Raw genomic sequence first — 16,910 nt, 5'->3', positions numbered from 1 at the left:
AACCACACTCCTTCAAGACCATAAGATGTTTGTCCTTGGAGGAAAATTGTTCTAAGTCTGTAATCTCTCATCCTGACAGTACTACAGCCTTCTGTCTGATGAGTGTGAAATTATCTTACTAAATGATAGAGGGGAGACCACTGAGGGGAAAAGCTTTCTCAGTCCAGAATTTCATAGTGGATGAAAATCCCTCTAAAGTACCTTATCCTTCAAATCATATTTTGAGAATATATCAATGCAATTGTCTCATATCTGTACTGGGGTGCACTGAGTGAGACTGGGATGGAGTTAACTTTCTTCATAGCAGCCTGTATGGTGGTCTCGGATTTTTGGCTAAAAGTGTTGGTAACACTAATATTTTGGCTGTTGCTGAACAATGCCTGCACAGCATTGAGGATTTCTCATTTTCCCACTCTGTCCCTGCCCCCAGCAAGTTGGAGGTGGACAAGAAGCTGAGAGGGGACACAGACAGGACAGTTGACCTGAACTGGCCAAAGTGGTATTCCATAGCATGTAACATCATGTCAGCAATAAAAACTGGGATAGAGGAAGAAGGGGTGGTGGGATTTTTTTTTTGCTTCCATGTTGTCTGTTGCTCAGAGATTGGTTGGACTCTGGCCTGCTTGTGTGAGATGGTGAGTGACTGCTTTTGTATTGTTTGGTTTTTTTCCTCTTTCTTTTATCTATTAAATTGCCTTTATCTCCACTCACATTTTTTTCCCCTTTTGTTCTTCCTATCCTCTCCCCAGCCCTTTGGGGACAGTGGGGAGTAAACAAGTGGCTGTGTGGGCCTTTGGCTGCTGGCTGGGGTCAGCCCACAACACAGGCTGAGTTGCAGTTTGCCAAATATGATAATATAAAGGGAAGTATTTTAAAACAGCAAATACATGGCAATCTTCTTTGCTTTATTTTTCTTACATGGTATGATTATTATTATTATTTAGTATCTATTTTATAATTGTCATGATTTGAACTTAGCCAGCAGCCAAACACCATGCAGCCACTCGTCCACACTCCCTCTGCCCAGGGGATGGGGGAAGCGGAGGGATAAAGGGAGACTCATAGGTTGAGATAAAAACCAGTTTAGTAATTGTGATAAAATAAAACCATAACAATAATAGAAAGTACAAATGGGTAATACGCAATGCAATTGCTCACCACCCACCAACTGATACCCAGCCTGTTCCCAGCTAGTGATCCTGAAAAAAACAAGATCCCACAGTTGCAATCCCAGGAGCAAGAAAGAACACCCATCCTTCCCAGCTGCCCCTCCTTTATATACTGAGCATGATGTTACATGATATGGAATATTCCATTGGCTAATTTGGGTCTGGTGCCCTGGTTGTGCCCCCTCCCAGCTTCTTGTACACCTGTGCATGGACAGGACATGGGGAGTTGGAGAGACCTTGATCTCTTAATAACAACTGTAAACATCATTGTGTATTATCAGCACTCTTCTCACACCAAATCCCATACCGAATCCAAAATATAGCACTCATAGCTACTATGAAGAAAAATTAACTGTCCCAACTGAAACCACGACAATAATGTAGCATGAAATAGTGAGCTGAGTGTTTTTCTATGCCAAAACCCACTTCAGGTAAGGCCTTGAATCATTAAATTTGTCCTTACTGATTTTCAGTTATAAGAATGGTTATCTAAGTGTATTTGTGCAGTTTGCTTCTGCATAGCAAAGCTCATTTTATATCTGTACAAGAGTGAGTGAAGTACTGCAATACATGTAGGTTTTAGTGAATGTTAGTAACTCTAAAGTTTACAAACCTGCAGTCCTGATTGTTGAGATTCATGATGGTGACAGAGATAATGGAGGTGTACCATAAAATTAAATTGTGTTGAATTCTGGTCTCTTCTGTCTATACAATTTTCTGCATGTACACAGTATGCATTTATAGGCTATTAAAATATTTTATCAGTGAGCTGATATCAGGGGAGTTAAGGTCTATTTTCACCCATGCCTAAGAACAGGATTCAGCCCCAAGTCTCCAGCTGAGTTGCTCAGACATCTGTGCATACAAGGAAGAAAGAAGGGCCATCATGAAGTCCCATTTTACAAATGATCCCATGCTGTTGTGTCTCTCCATGTAGCACAAAGACTGACAAAGAATATATTTATGAGTACATCTGGTAGCTGGTTTCCAAACACAGGGGGAAAAAAATAAACCCCATCTTGACTACACAGTAAACTGCAGCTCTGTGAATGAAGATATGTAGTTGCAGGTTTTCCTCACTCTCAAGTGAGAAAGTTTGCTGGCAGGATCAAAGCTTTGAAGTTACCCCACAAGTATTTGATGGTGCTCCAGCTCCTGTTTACCTCCTGTGGCTCAGTGGTAAAGTTTACTTCGTACAAGATGAAGGCTTAGGAAAAGGGTCAAATGGTACTTTTCACCACCAGCAGCAGTGGTTTTATGTGTTGCTGTACCACAGGGACACTGTTCCACTGGTCCAAAAATTGATATCTGTGTGGGAAAAGTTGTGCCATGATTTCCCAAACACCTTTAATGTCCCTTCATCAGTATTTTGTGTTTAGACACCTGCCTTCATCTGGAACAGTGTGAGACACTTCTGTGAGTTAATAGATTTCGCATGGGTGTCCCAGGTCAAATATCATCGCTCTTTGGCATCATGTTCTGTCAAGGCATTCTTGTTCACATCTAAAAGCATGCAAGACCAAAATAGCAGGGACTACTTTGAGTATACTGCATGAAGTAATGGTTCGTGGAAGTGTATTGCTTTAAAATCAGCTTTTCTCTAATATCTTTTTCTGTGTAGTAAAAGTATTTTGTTTTTTGGTTGGTAAGTGATACTGGTCACAAGTTCTGCATTAGATTATACATAAATGTTTACAATCAGCTGGGATACAAGCATCTGTTTTTCACAAAGTGATGTATCTAAGTTACAGGCAGGCCAGAAATGAGGAGTTTATTAAATGTTATCCAGGATAATATGAGAGCAACAACATTATTGTTGACAAGGATTGTCACAGGAACGAGGAAGAACAATTACTTTTAACATCCAGTCTGATGGTCAAAAACAATACCTTTCTCCTCAGAACTGTGAAAATTATGTAATGCTCTACAGGGCTGAGCAGCTCTGAAGGGCGTTTCAGGTTTCCAAGTCCATAATTTGTTGAAGTAGCTCAGTAGATAACAATAACCACAGTGTTTTGGGTAGTGTGATTAGTGTAGTAATAAGTTCTTGGTCATGAAAACATCTACAATAATTACATTTTATGACCAGGGAGGCACTCCCAAATACTATGTCTTGTGCAAAGAATAAATTGACTAATAAATATTTGCATGACTGTGGCCAGTAGCGTATATCAAAGTTGAAAGATGCCTGGATGTAACTGCTTTAATTTACAGTCAGGACGATTTAGGACAGAGAGGAGTTGAAACTCCAGGGATAAGTAAGCACTGAAGCAACAGAGGTTTGGAAACTCTTTGTCCAGAAGCTTCTAAAAACCAATTCAACACCTATCAACTGTAATCTAGACACTTTTGATCCTGCCTTAGGGAAGCAGATGCACTAGGCAATCTCAAGGCTCCTTCCAGCCACACATTTCTGTCATTTCCAATCAAAGCTAATTAATGGCTATATAGAGTTGCAAAAGAATGACAGAGATTTGCTCAATGTATCTGTTCACAGCTATTACAAGATCTGTTGGTGGGAATAGATTTTTCATTCCTTTTTCATACATGTTACTCTTGGAAACTTCATTTGCCATATGGACAATAGATTTTATCATCAGCTTCATCTATACTAAAACCATCACCCATCCATTGTATTTTCCATGGTTGGGCACCAGAACCCCAGAGGAAGGGGTCTGCACACCATGTAGATTGTGGGCAATGGCTGAATGCAGATTTTGCAGTAAGTCTCTTCCATTTCTTCAGGTACAAAATATTTCTGAGCAGTCCTTTGTTCTTTACAACTCAGCTCCAGGAACAATGTGAAAATGAACACTGATCTGTATTGAATGTGTTGTGTTCTCCAAAACGTTTAGGAATTCCTCACCAAATTTCATTTAAATTAGCACTGTATAAATTCTTGCAGTAATCCCCAATTCTCTGAAGATATACCTTGTCCTATGATATTACTTAAGCCTCTATAAGTGATGAAACAACAGATATTTGTGATGCGAGTTTATGGGTCACCAACTTCCTCAGTAACATTGTAAAAAAATTTGAGAATTCTAAGGAGAAATGCTTAAATGATAAAAGATGATGAATTTCCTTTTCACAAGTGCATAGACATGCCTAACTCCTCCTGTCACTTGAAGCTCCCCAAAGTCCACCAGAATGATGGTAGGCAAGTTTCACTTTGAATTTGTGCTCTGAGTTTTCATTATCTTCTGGACTGCAGAATGACAGGTTTGGAGGATTATCAGGGCCTCAGCAATGAAATAATAAGAACTGATGACCAGAGAGACCACTGCAATATCATCTATTGACTGTTGCCTAGATTGAAATGCCAAAATCCTGATGTTTCATCTCAGCAGGATTTTCATTCATGTGTACATTTCACTGCTAAAAAAATGTAATCAGTCATGACCTTTATAGGAATGAACTTCAAAATGCAAATCAATATCTTTTGCACTTTCAAAAACTCCAAACAACAGCTCCATTGTATGAAGATATCTATTATCTTTTTCATGGTTAATTGATATAGAAAAACAGCCCTTTTTAAAAATACAAAGGAAGTTTTCTGCTAAATCCATCACTGCATCCCAGTGCTGGCTGACTAGAAGGGCCATGCATTGGGATGGATGGAAGTTTAACTACTTGAGGTAGAGCTAGGAGAGGAATGTTTATGGACATTCTGTATCAGCTTTTAAAAATGCTGCCTTTGTTAATTAGGTAAAAAGACCTGGCTTATAAATGATTTAAGTTGCCACAAAGAAATAATATCTTGAGATATTGGTAAATGAGATCAGTCACAAAACCTGGATCATCTGGCATTATCAAATAGGCTCATCATGCAGAAATATTTATCAGTCTAGCCATAACCACATACTCTGTGGAAGCCAGTTAAGAAGACACATGCAGACGTCCTTGTTTACAAATGTAATTTTCTGTTGTTAGTCATGGCTTTTGATCAGGTGAGAAAGGGTGTGAGCAGAGAAGGTACAACAGGCAGAACTGGCTACATTGTTAGAACTTTTTTTGGATGTCGATAAGGTAAGTGAATCAAAGATTAAGAATTTTTGGATGCTGTTTTTGTCATGTCTAAATTTTCCTGAAGAGTAAAGGGTTCTATTGGAATCATGGAAAGACATCTGGTGCAGAAAGAAGTTCAGGTGGAAGAAAACAGTGCTGGGCTTACCCAGAAAGTTGAATGACCAATATGAGGTGGATCAAGTCTCTGTGAAGTTGACACTCATCAATTCCTGCACTCTATTGACAATAAATTCAGTGTTGGAGAGTCAGCAGACAGCAGTGCAATTTAGAAGGTGATACTTTTCACTGGGTCCTTGACTCATACAGCCTGAAAATCACAGGAATTAATATCAGACTTTGTTCATGTGGTGTTTCCCAAATGGGTAACATCAGCAACATCTGAAATCTCTCCCACTTCTTCATCAACTTCAAGAGACATGTTTCTGTCTTGCTAAAGTTGCTGTGGATCACCACAGATGCTTTATCATTCTAATTGCTCTGATATGATGTATAAAGTTTGTTATTTTTTGGTGACATTTACGTAGCAGGTGTCCGGCAAGTAGTGTGGGCCCTCTTGGTCCTTGGCCCAGTGAACATGACAGGAGTCCTTATTTTGTTCTTGATCTTCTACTTATCCAATGATACCTTTACTCACAGACAACCTCAGACACATCAGGTACTCTGTAATTACCACCTGAACAGTCTCAAAGTGGTAGCAGAATGTGCAGTTTGTCAGATGAAAGGGACAAGAAGAGCCTTTGCTGTCAAGCTTGAGATCAGCCTCTGGTTCCTCAAGGAGAATCTGCTTCCCTGATGCATCCTGAGTAAGTTGTTGCTTCTTGATGTGTTCTGCTAATTGACATCAGAGTGGATCTCTTGTTCCTCATTTTGGCCTTTCTATGCTTACCTCATCCATGTCATCGGAACTCTTTGTGATTTACAAATCATATGGAGAAGTCTTCATTCCCTTGGTCCTGGCAGCAAGGCTATCAGAAACAGTAATAGAAATGTACCTGGCAAGTGAAGAAAAGGTTTGAGACTTTCAGCCAAAATGACTGCAAACAGGTAAATGGTGCTGAACAAAACTTGTTCCTAAGGGTGTGGCACTATTTACAGTCTTACCTAAATGTGTGGAACTTTAGGGTTAAGAAAGCAGCTCTGTCTGTGATCCAATCCTCTGCCTGAAAGCAGCTTTATCATGACAAGCATCTGACCACCAGCTAAAAGGGCTCTTTGAAATCTGCATTCTCTCCAGTGTAGTCTAACTATCTGAAACAAAATCTGTCACTTCTTTTGTACTTGCAGTGCTTTTACATCCTGATCTTCTTTTCCACACAAGGCATCTCAGCAACTACTTTTCTAACCTTCCAAAAAAATACTCCTGTTATTTATCCTTTCCTGTTAGGAGGCTTATCCTTGGAAAGGAATAAAGAGTCTCCTGATTCTGAGACTTCTGACCATCTTCAATCTCTTAATTTTCCTCTGGCCAGCAATGAACGTTTCCATTATTCCAACAGCAGGAAGGGAGTCACAGGGCTGATAGAGGTGTTGTGAGTCCTAGTCCAGCTTCATGTCCAAAGGCAGGATGAGCTATGGCTTTGCTTTTCCCAGCAGATGTTTGTGCAGTGAGTCTCCTCAGAACCTACAACTCAGGACATCTTTCAGTCTGCTTGAACAAAAACTCCTGTATTTCTCAGACATTCCCATTAGAGACCTATGCCTGTCTAAGACACTCTCTAAACTTCATTATACTAACCTAGAAGAGGAGAAAATATCAAAGGAAGAGACTAGAAGAGCAGCCAAAAATGTTCCTTTCTGGGAATTAATGCCAGTCCAACTACTTCATTAACTATAGTTTGACCACTGACAGAAAATGATCCATGTGAAACAAACCTCCACCAAATGGAGCAATGGAGCAACAGTTAATCTTCATGGTAACTCAAAATGTAATACAAACAGAAGTACCTAAAGAAATAGAGAAATAACAGACTACAACAAAGAAACCTGTTCATTTAGGACAGTTAAGACAAGCTCAGAAGTATCAAAACTAAACAGGGCTAGGAGTATAGTGATTCACTCTGCTGACATATTAGATAACCTGAACTTTGTCTTGACAGATTCATACTCAGAAGAATTAATTTTTAAGGGGATTTGTGGCTCTAGCACACACCCCTGTGCCTAAAGGACACCATTTATTGTGCTCCAGGATTGTAATTTTTCATTCACTGTATTAATTTGGATTAAAAATTGACAGTATTCCTGTAAGAGGAATATGTAGTTGTGTCTTGCTGCTTGAAAACCATCTCCCTGCTTCTGCTCTGGAAGATGACTGAATGCTGCTCGACTTAGAGCTGTTGCATCTTGCTGCTTCTACTCGCTCTTATATTTCTACCTCTCTTATATTCTACAACATTTTCCCTCCAACTGTGCTATGCCTAGTGCCAAAAATAAGAATGCAGAGAACAGCCAACCACTGCAAGAAAGGGAACAGCATCTGCCTGCTTCTGCTTTGCAGTTTCCTTTAGGCAACAGCATGAAGAAAAGGCCCAGGGCCTGGGTTTTGAAGCGACTGTGTGGAGAGCAGCCACTTCCTCAGCAGAAACCAGCAAAGCAGAGAAGACACTTCTCTGGGAAGTTTTCTTGCCCCAGCATTGAACAAATGAAAACAGACTCTATGGCTTTCTTCCCTTCATCCTAAATCTGTGCACGTCTAACCCTCTTGTCCTCAGGTCTTGAATGAGCAACATGTTTTTAATTTCTATTTCTTCCAAAAAAAGGATATGAGAAAATTCAAACCAGAGAAGAAATAAACTCATGAGTATCTTATGACTGATATGAAACTGCCTTCAGAACTTCCTAAATACAAGAGAAACCTAGTATCTGATTGGGTTGATAAGTAAGTATATGTTAGTAGCAATAACTAAGTACTTCTTACAAAACAGTGTTATAAGTGTCTGTGCTTGCACGCACTCACGCAAATACTTGCCCACCCACACACTATATCAACCTAAATGTGAAGGAAGAATTTTTTTCAGGAAAATAACTCCAGAAACATAATACTTATAATTATGTTGCTCTGTCCCTAATGCCTATGCCTTGTTTAAGCGATATAAGGCAAGGACCAGATTTCCTCAGAGACACTGATAAAAATGAGGAGTAATGAGAAGTCTTGGGATAAGCTTAGCTGACACATTGCTGTCTTTTGGAAAGCCTGTCTGAACAAAACTCATCCAGCTTTCATGTAAATACATCTGCAAGATGCAAGGTTTTGAAAGAAGACTACGTGGACAGGGATAGCTTCTCTGTGTTTTGCTCCTTGTGCCACAGATGTCTTCCCCACTTACAGTAGGAATATCAGGAATCCGCAGGAGAGGAACAGGGCTCTCATATTTCCACCAGGAATACCTAAGGAGATGCAGATGACGCATGGGGAGCTCCTAACTGCAGTGTTTCTGCAGGAAGCATAGCATCCCAGTGTGCCAGAGTTGGCCTGGATGTGCAGTGTGGCTGATACAGATGCACACAATCTGTGCCACATCGTGCAACAACTGCAGAGTGCTCAGCTGCAGCGTAGCCAACGTACACACCTGGTGTGTGCACCGTGCCTGCTCTTCCAGGTTGTCATGAAAATGAAAGCAAGTTACTGTTTGTCCAAGCTGTTGGACATTCAGGAAAGGCTGGAACAAATGGCTGCATTTATCTTCTTCACTAAGGACAAAATTTCTGATTGAGGAAGAAAACAGGTGGGGAAATCTCCCTGGAAAGGACTTTTAAGGGAGAAGTCTTCAGAGGCTCAGAACTGGAGCAGGCAAAGGGAACTGCCCTACCTCCACTCTGGAACCACTGCCTTATGTCACAATTGACCAAATATGTACTTTTATATTTTGTATTTTTCTTTTCTATGCTACTGTGCCACCTGCAGAGCTTTTAATTTTTATTTTCTATTACAAAATCATATGTGTTTGCATTTGATGGTACCAATTCTGACAGCAACAGACATAAAATTTTATAGAATTTATTTTTTTACAGGTAAAACCCCTGAAATATTTGTTTCTAGGAGTCTGCTTTCATTTTTATAACTAGGTAGACTTTTAAAATATCTAAGTATGCATTTAAAATTGTGGCTTCTTTCTGAACTCCTAGCGATAAGGAAAAATTCAGGATTCTATAGAAGGTCCTCTAATTAGACTGATTGCAACAGACAGAAATGTGATTCATCATGAATGAAAATTATGCTGCCACTGGGAGTGGCAATGGCTTTATATCCCATTGCTCCAGAAGGCCTGTCATCAAGCTCAACAGTCAAGTTGACACCATCAGTCCTGAGGAGAAGGTAAATATCTCCCTGACCTTTAATTCTAACCTCTACATTAGAATGACCTAACTATGAAATGTCTGAAGTTTGATACGTGCATTAGCGATGTACATATCTGCTTAGCACATAAATACTGTACATAGCATACTCTGAAGAAGTGAGAATATTTTCAAGATGCTGTGCAGTGTTTTGGATTACATTAAAATGTATGGGCTGTGTGATGAAGCTGTGCTTAACTTGTACAATGGCTTTACCAGGTGTGTTTCCAAAGATTAAAACTAAACCTTTTCCTACCTCTTCTGCATGTCTCAGATTGGTAATTTATGAGAGTATAATATTTCTATACCATTTCATCTTTTAAATATTTATAGGAATAATTTAATTCTTCTTGTATAATGGGGGAAAGTAATCTTCCACATCCATGGAGAAAGTTATTCGGACTTAGTAAGAATCAAACCAAAAGTGACTTAGAATGCTGGAAACTCTAAAATACTAAACTGACTTTCTAAAGGATCAGATGCCTCTACATCACTTTACTGGATGAAAACACCAGGAAAAGGCTTTCATAAGAAAGGAATTCTGTGCTAGGTGTAAGATGTGAAGAGTTTTGCAGGACATTCAAGATCACCTGCTAGTAATAATTAAATTAGTTTAATTTAATTTAATTTTAGATGTAGATAAAATAAAAAATATGGCAGAAAAATATTTCACTAATATACAGTGTGCCTTTGTTGAAAGTCTTGCTAAGTGAGCCTATCTGTAGTTCAATTTTCTGTCAAATGTTTGTTCAACAACCAGCTGTAGAGGGACACAGTACGTGAGGCATAGCTGATTAATACACACAAAGTTTTTAGAGACACAGAGAGTGAGGTATGATCTAGTGGTGTAATTAATAAGTGCTATGCCTAGAGGACTTGAAGCAAGAAAGATTGTGACATAAAGTGAGCCAGGACCGTGGTTAGGATAAAGTTAAAGCCAAGTAACAAAGCCGTAGCTATTGCTTGTGCTGGAGAAACAGCTGAACTCAGAATACTGTTTCAGAAAATATGTCTCACCTGCTATTCAGAGTACTGGTTTTCAGGTGTAAAATCCCAGACATGGAGAATCAGAAATCTGGGAAATGCTGATCAATTCAGACATGCTACTGGAGGAAACATTACCATGCTCTACCAAGGCATCTAAGCTTAGCAGGCATGAGGATGAGAAGCCTAAATCTTTGTTTCTTTGTTGCAGGCGATAGCAGTGCCACAATGTGCTCACTCAGTGCAGCCAATGCCAAGTTCTGTCTTGACTTTTTTAGAGAGTTGAGCAAAAGAAACAGAAATGAAAATATTTTCTTTTCCCCACTAAGTCTCTCAGCTGCATTTGGGATGGTTGTCCTCGGAGCCAGGGGCAACACACTCAAACAGATTGAGAAGGTGGGTTTCCTTTGCTCTGAAAAGGGGATGGTGGCAAGATATGAGCTGAGCGCCTGATAGTAACATCTGATATAGTTCCTAAGCATCCAAAGGAGTGATGCACACAAAGGGCCCTTTAAAAATACTCTGTCTTTTGCTATTCCTAGTACCAAACTTTTTCAAACTAAACACTATTATAGTAATTGATTACTCAGTGAATACATCAGTGCTAAAGTATTTTGGAGGTATCCCTCCACACTGCAGGGCTCAGAAGTGGTGATTCCCTTTGATATGGTCTTCTGCCTTCTCTGGATACCAAAAGTCTTCTTTCTTAAGAGGACTTCATGAGCTCTCTACTAAAACTTGTTCACTTGAAAGGGTCTCATGATAAAGGACAAACAGGACTTTGCCCATTGTCTGTGTCTGGTTGCTTTTTGGGATAGGCTTGCAAAACCGTTTTAGCTTTAAGGTACTGTCACTCAGCTGCATTCACCCAACATTTATATTGCAGGTATTTCATTTCAGTGAAGTTTTGAACAGTACAAGTCAGGGAAGCAGATACCCTTCTGAGAAGGTAAGATGCAGTTGCAGCTCTGAGATGAAGCAACAGGTGCCGGTTTGTCAGCCCTTCTTGCAAATGATCACTTAATCAGAAAGCACGGCAGCGCTGAGCAACCTCTCTGTCTAGATATGCAGACCTGCTTATTACTGTTCTTTTATTAGCTATTTAAGGGGCCTTGTGAGATCACACATTTCAACAGCTAAGCCTTCTCATTACAGGTTTCTAACCAAAACAGTAGTACTAGTCTAAAATGTGATAAGTGCTTAGATTGCCACCTGCAAAGGCTTGTCTACAGGGCATACCAAAAGCACCTTGGAGCTTGCTTCTCCCAGGCTTTAAGCCAGCAGACTTTTTGCTCAATGTGCACAGAACCATCACTGTTGGATACAACGTGACTTGGAGGCGGAGTAGTGTGGGCCAAAGGGGAATAATTTTGTCATTCTGTATGTCTGATACAGGGGGGAGTTGGAGATGGTGTCATGATGCATTTATTCCAATGCCTGTATCAACTGGGTGGATTCAGGCTTCTCATACAGAGAGGGGCTGCAATTCACCCTCAGGTTCAGTTTTGCATAGGAAAGCTCAAGCCTAACATGAAATGTCTCTTTTCCTGTCTGAAGTGTGAAGAAGCTGGAGGAGTCCATTCCCAGTTCCAGGCGCTGCTGGCTGCAGTCAGTGAACCCAGACCAGGCTGCTCTCTCACCATTGCCAACAGGCTCTTTGGAGAAATTACTTATCCATTCTTTCAGGTAAGTAGCTGTGGTGTCCCTCTCAACAGCTTCTGGGAGTTATGAGCTCAGCAGAGTTTCTTCAATCATAAAGTACAAAGGGAAATGAAACACAATGGTGCAGTCAGGGTGTGCTGCCAAATGCCTGCATTCCACAGGTCTTGCAGTCAGGGAGCCTTTCCATCTCAGCTGCCCAGTGGTTAGATGTGGGAAACAGCAGAGCACTGGGAAGATGTGACTTAGAAGCTTTTATATAAAGATACAGATCTACAGTAACAGCTCTCCCTGGGCAATCCAGAAAATATGATATCATTAATCACTGTCAATATATCCTTATCCTGGCCACGCACACCCAGTGTCCAACAGAGCTGGGGCTTGCTGCGTCATTTCTATGCAAGGAACAAAGCTCTGTGACTAGCAGAAGACTTTTTCTTTCCCAGTGTCTTCTCTGTTTTTAATAAAATGATTGTACTCACTCTGCCACCTTTCCTTCAGAGTCTATGCAAATATGGGACTCTGATTCCTGCTGTCTTTTCAAACAAGGCTTAGAAGAAAGTAACAACTTGGAAATTTTTGTCAAATAGTCTAATTTAAGTGGAACTGACCATCTCAGAACATTCCTGTGGAACACCGACAGCTCAGACAATGCAAGTGCATACAAATAATTTCCTCAAGAAAGTAGACTTTAGGTGTTTATAAAAGTATTGCTAGAAACAGTGCTGGTTTATCTCTGTAACCACCTTTCTCTTTTCAAGTCAAGATTTCACCTTGCTTCCAAAATTTTGCACTCTAGGTAAACAGACATTTTCGGAGCCAGAAAAAGGTGACCAGCAGCCTGGAAAAGTTTTATGCTTAATACAAGTTATAAGTTTCACAGCGTATGTATCTACACGGAGTAATACGCATACACGCGCGCACACACACACACACACACACACTGGGGGAAGACATGCAGCATAACAATGATATATAAGCCTAAAGAAAGGTACCATGTTTTGATCTTAGATATTTTTTACTGTGCTGAGACATTTTTGCTGCTCAGTACAGCTTGAAAATACAAAAAAAAATATTTGCAAATATGTTTTTTCTAAATAATCTCTCTCTAAAAACTGAATGCTTGAGTTATTTCAATTAATTTCTTATATATGCCTTTTTTACTTATTCCTTTCTTGCTGATCTACTACATGGAATTATCTTGAAGCCATGAAATTATCTGTCTTATAACAATCACCACGTTATGATATACCTCTGTTATTTGTACTTTCCAGCAATACTTGGATTCCACTAAGAAATTCTATCGAGCAGAGCTGGAACCAGTCAATTTTAAATACCCTGAAGAAGAAGCCAGAGAGAAGATTAACCTCTGGGTGGAAAGTGAGACAAAAGGTAAAGAAGAAAATGTGCAGATTGTATGGTTTGCAATTGAACCAATTGGGAATATCATGTCTGAATTTCAGTTTCCACTTTTTTAACCAAAGGTAGCAAGATTTTTATATATTAAACACTCACTGAAATTTTTTTGCTCAGTAGGAAATAGATGTAGGGAAAGGCACAAAAAATGCTTTGAGTTCCTGGATTCAAAAGCTGTACATAAACATTTTGTTATTTGTCTGACAACATTATACTACTTTTTATATTTATAGAAATAGTTATTAATAGTCAAATGCAGCTGATTGCCCAAACAAAGTAATAATTATTCTCAATTCGTTATTTCTAAAGGTAAAATCAAAGACCTATTTGCTGCTGGGTTTATTGATCCCTCTACTGTACTTGTCCTGGTCAATGCTATATATTTTAAAGGAAAGTGGGCAGTAGGATTTAAGAAAGAAGACACTAAGGAAACATATTTCCAACTGAACAAGGTACAGTATGGGCAGGAACTGAAATAGCTGGGGGATGGAAATCAGATGTCTGTCTCCTATAACAATAGATGGGAGCTTTCCTCTTCTCTGCTATCCCAAGACAAAACACAGGTCTTCAGCTAGAAAAATAGAAAGCTACATCTTCTCTCTAGTTTGATAACCAAATATGTAACTGTTTCTATCAATTCACATCAGAAGTGAGTCTTGTGCAGCTGAGATCCTCATTGGTTCAAAGTCACTGAGCACATATGCTGACTTTGTTGGGGCTTACACAACTAAGGATGCTGTTTCAAAAATAGTCTGCTTTTGGGACCACATTTGAGGATTCTGTTCCTTTTTTACTATTTACCAATAGAACAGTGTTTGTTTTCAGGAAAAAATGAGCTAAAGACATATTATCTCAGGATAATGTATACATTATTCATGTACAATTTACATTTATGGTTGCATCAGATGCATCAGTTTCCTCATCTGACATGCCAGAAGAAAGAAGGATGTAATGAGGGAGTTGTGAGTAAAGTAATCTGGCACCAATAGAAATGGAAAAGTACATTTTATGCTTCTAAAATGGATAACTTCATTGGAGTTACAGTTAAGAGAGAGGAACACATCAACGCCACAAGTACATTAAACCCATGACCAGCATAAATAGTATTTCTGGACTGAACTCCAGTCTCAATACTGAAACCAATTAAAACCAGGGTGATCATTTCTGTATTTTCTATGTTTCATGTGTTCCAGAATGAGAGAAGGACAGTGCAGATGATGTTTCAAGAAGGTTATTTTAACATGGCCATCATAGAGGAAATGAAAATGAAAGTGATAGAGCTCCCATACTTTGATAATGAACTGAGCATGTTCATTCTTCTTCCTGAAGTTGTCTCTGAGGACTTTACTGGCCTAGAGCAGGTAATACTTCTTGTTCTCTCTAGTAGTGTATGTAAGGGGCTGCAAGCAGAGCAATTGTTTAACATTGCTCCAGTGTGGTCAGAAGACAAGCAGGAAAAAACTGACCTTCTCATCTTTTCCTTCTGTTCATTATGGTGTCAATCATTATTATCAATACTGCCTTACAGCTTGAATGCACCCTCACATATGAAAAACTTGCAGGATGGACCAGCTCAGCTAGGATGCAACAGCTGAAAGTGAAGCTGTATCTGCCTCAGTTCAAGATGGAGGAAAGTTACGTTCTCAACAAAACTCTTGAGGGTATGGGAGTGATGAATGTTTTTGACTGGGGAAAAGCTGATTTGTCAGGAATCTCCAGGAAAGATGGTTTGGTTGTGTCCAAGGCCATCCAGAAGTCATCCGTGGAAGTCAATGAAGAGGGGACTGAAGCAGTTGGTGCCATGGGGCTTGTTGCAGTGCCTCTGTGTCGCTCGATTTCTTATGAATTCAAAGCTGACCATCCATTCCTCTTCTTCATCAGACACAACTCAACCAACACCATTCTCTTCTTTGGAAGATATTCGTCCCCTTAAATGGAGTTTATTTTGGAAATTAGATCTTTCTCTCCACTAACATCCTTACTGGCAAGAACTGAGGACAAAAAAAGGATCACGTTTTCCACTAGGTTTATCCTAAGGTATTAATTTGCCGTAAAAAGACTATCTGATAGGAGCCAAATTAGAGATAAAAATCTAAAAAACATTAACTGTTTCCCTTCTAACATTAACTTCAGGCATGTTTTACTTTTAGGAGGCCTCACTAAAATGACATGTACCTTAAAATACACTATGTGATATTTGCCAAAGAGCTGTAGGCCTCTAGAGACATCTGCATAACAAATTTTATTCTGAGACTTTCCTAATGTACTATGTCTCCAATAAACCCATGATTTTAGAGCCCTAGAGATGAGTGATACATTCTCCCACATGAAGGAGACAGGAGGATAGGGATCTGCATTAAAAGGATAAACTCAGGTACTCAGTCTCTTTAAGGTTCCCTACCTCTTTCTATAAAGGTCTCAAGGAAAATGCCACTTTGTATGGGAGTACCAAAATATTCCTGTGGGACCCCTCATTTAATTGACTGGGGGTAATGGTTCAATCTGGAACTCTTGGGGTTTGTTCTCAGAGAGCAGAGAAAGCAGAAGACTTTTCTGGTGTAATTTTGATTGTTCTCAAGCAGGGAAGACTCGTTTCTTACTTTTTTCTGTGCTAGACAGTTCTCCAACTTCTTCATAAACTTTCACATAACAAAAACAGGGTTTCAGAATCATGGAAGGCCTTTTCTGGCAAGGTCTGATCTGTGATGGCTGTGAATTAGACAATTCCCACATAAAACTTTAGGCAGTGATCAGCCATTCTCACTTCTAAAAATCAGCTCTCTTTGTGCCTCAGATACCATAAGTTTCTTGTTCCATTTGTTTTATTCCTCATTAGCACAAAAAATTAATTAAAAAATCTATAGTAATGGTATTTAAGTGGGTAGCCTGTATTTGTTCCATTTATCTTAATAAAACCACCACAAACAAAATATTAAATGTAGTAGTCTGCAGAATTAAGTGGACAGAGGAATAGTGTAACATAACATGTAAAAATAATGGTAATCCTTTCAAAAATGTAAGTGACAGTGAAGTCTGCCTCTCATTTTTAAGTATTCATCATGCTAAATTTAGTTGCTGGACAACTTGACATTAGGATACATAAACCCTGAACCTCACCTACTGCTTCTCTCTTGCATTTGATTTTACCAGCGAATTAAGAATGTAGTTTTAGGACATGGCTGAGCCACTCTAATGCCATTGAGGAGGATGCTGCTGCTCCCCTTGTCTCCTTCCTTCCATGTGTTTCTGCTCCCTCCCTTATGCCACTGCTCCTGCTTGCCTGACTTGGTAGTGAACAGTTCTCTGGGATGTAAATCAGAA

At 39.5% G+C, this 16,910-nt stretch overlaps 1 protein-coding gene across 1 annotated transcript; it reads left to right on the top strand.

The window, feature by feature from the left end:
• The first annotated feature begins 10,742 nt into the window (after positions 1 to 10,742).
• LOC113476456 (serpin B4-like) lies at positions 10,743 to 15,522 on the top strand. The gene is made up of 7 exons (XM_026842075.1): positions 10,743 to 10,910; positions 11,401 to 11,463; positions 12,072 to 12,200; positions 13,448 to 13,565; positions 13,899 to 14,041; positions 14,783 to 14,950; positions 15,118 to 15,522. Exons 1-7 carry the CDS (start codon positions 10,743 to 10,745, stop codon positions 15,520 to 15,522), a joined length of 1,194 nt encoding a protein of 397 aa, XP_026697876.1.
• Positions 15,523 to 16,910: the final 1,388 nt, after the last annotated feature.

Source organism: Athene cunicularia (genome assembly GCF_003259725.1).
Source record: "Athene cunicularia isolate RWA chromosome 2 unlocalized genomic scaffold, athCun1 chr2_part1, whole genome shotgun sequence".
NCBI lineage: Eukaryota > Metazoa > Chordata > Aves > Strigiformes > Strigidae > Athene > Athene cunicularia.
Note: the sequence above shows the minus strand (reverse complement) of the source record. Positions and strands in the feature narration are given on the sequence as shown.

What these genes read in the sequence shown, in the direction of transcription:
- LOC113476456 (XM_026842075.1), top strand. Translation starts at nt 10,743, where the DNA reads ATGTGCTCACTCAGTGCAGCCAATGCCAAGTTCTGTCTTGACTTTTTT. An exon ending in CATATTTCCAACTGAACAAG is followed by an intron (nt 14,042 to 14,782) that starts GTACAGTATGGG and finishes CATGTGTTCCAG; the next exon opens with AATGAGAGAAGGACAGTGCA. An exon ending in ACTTTACTGGCCTAGAGCAG is followed by an intron (nt 14,951 to 15,117) that starts GTAATACTTCTT and finishes ACTGCCTTACAG; the next exon opens with CTTGAATGCACCCTCACATA.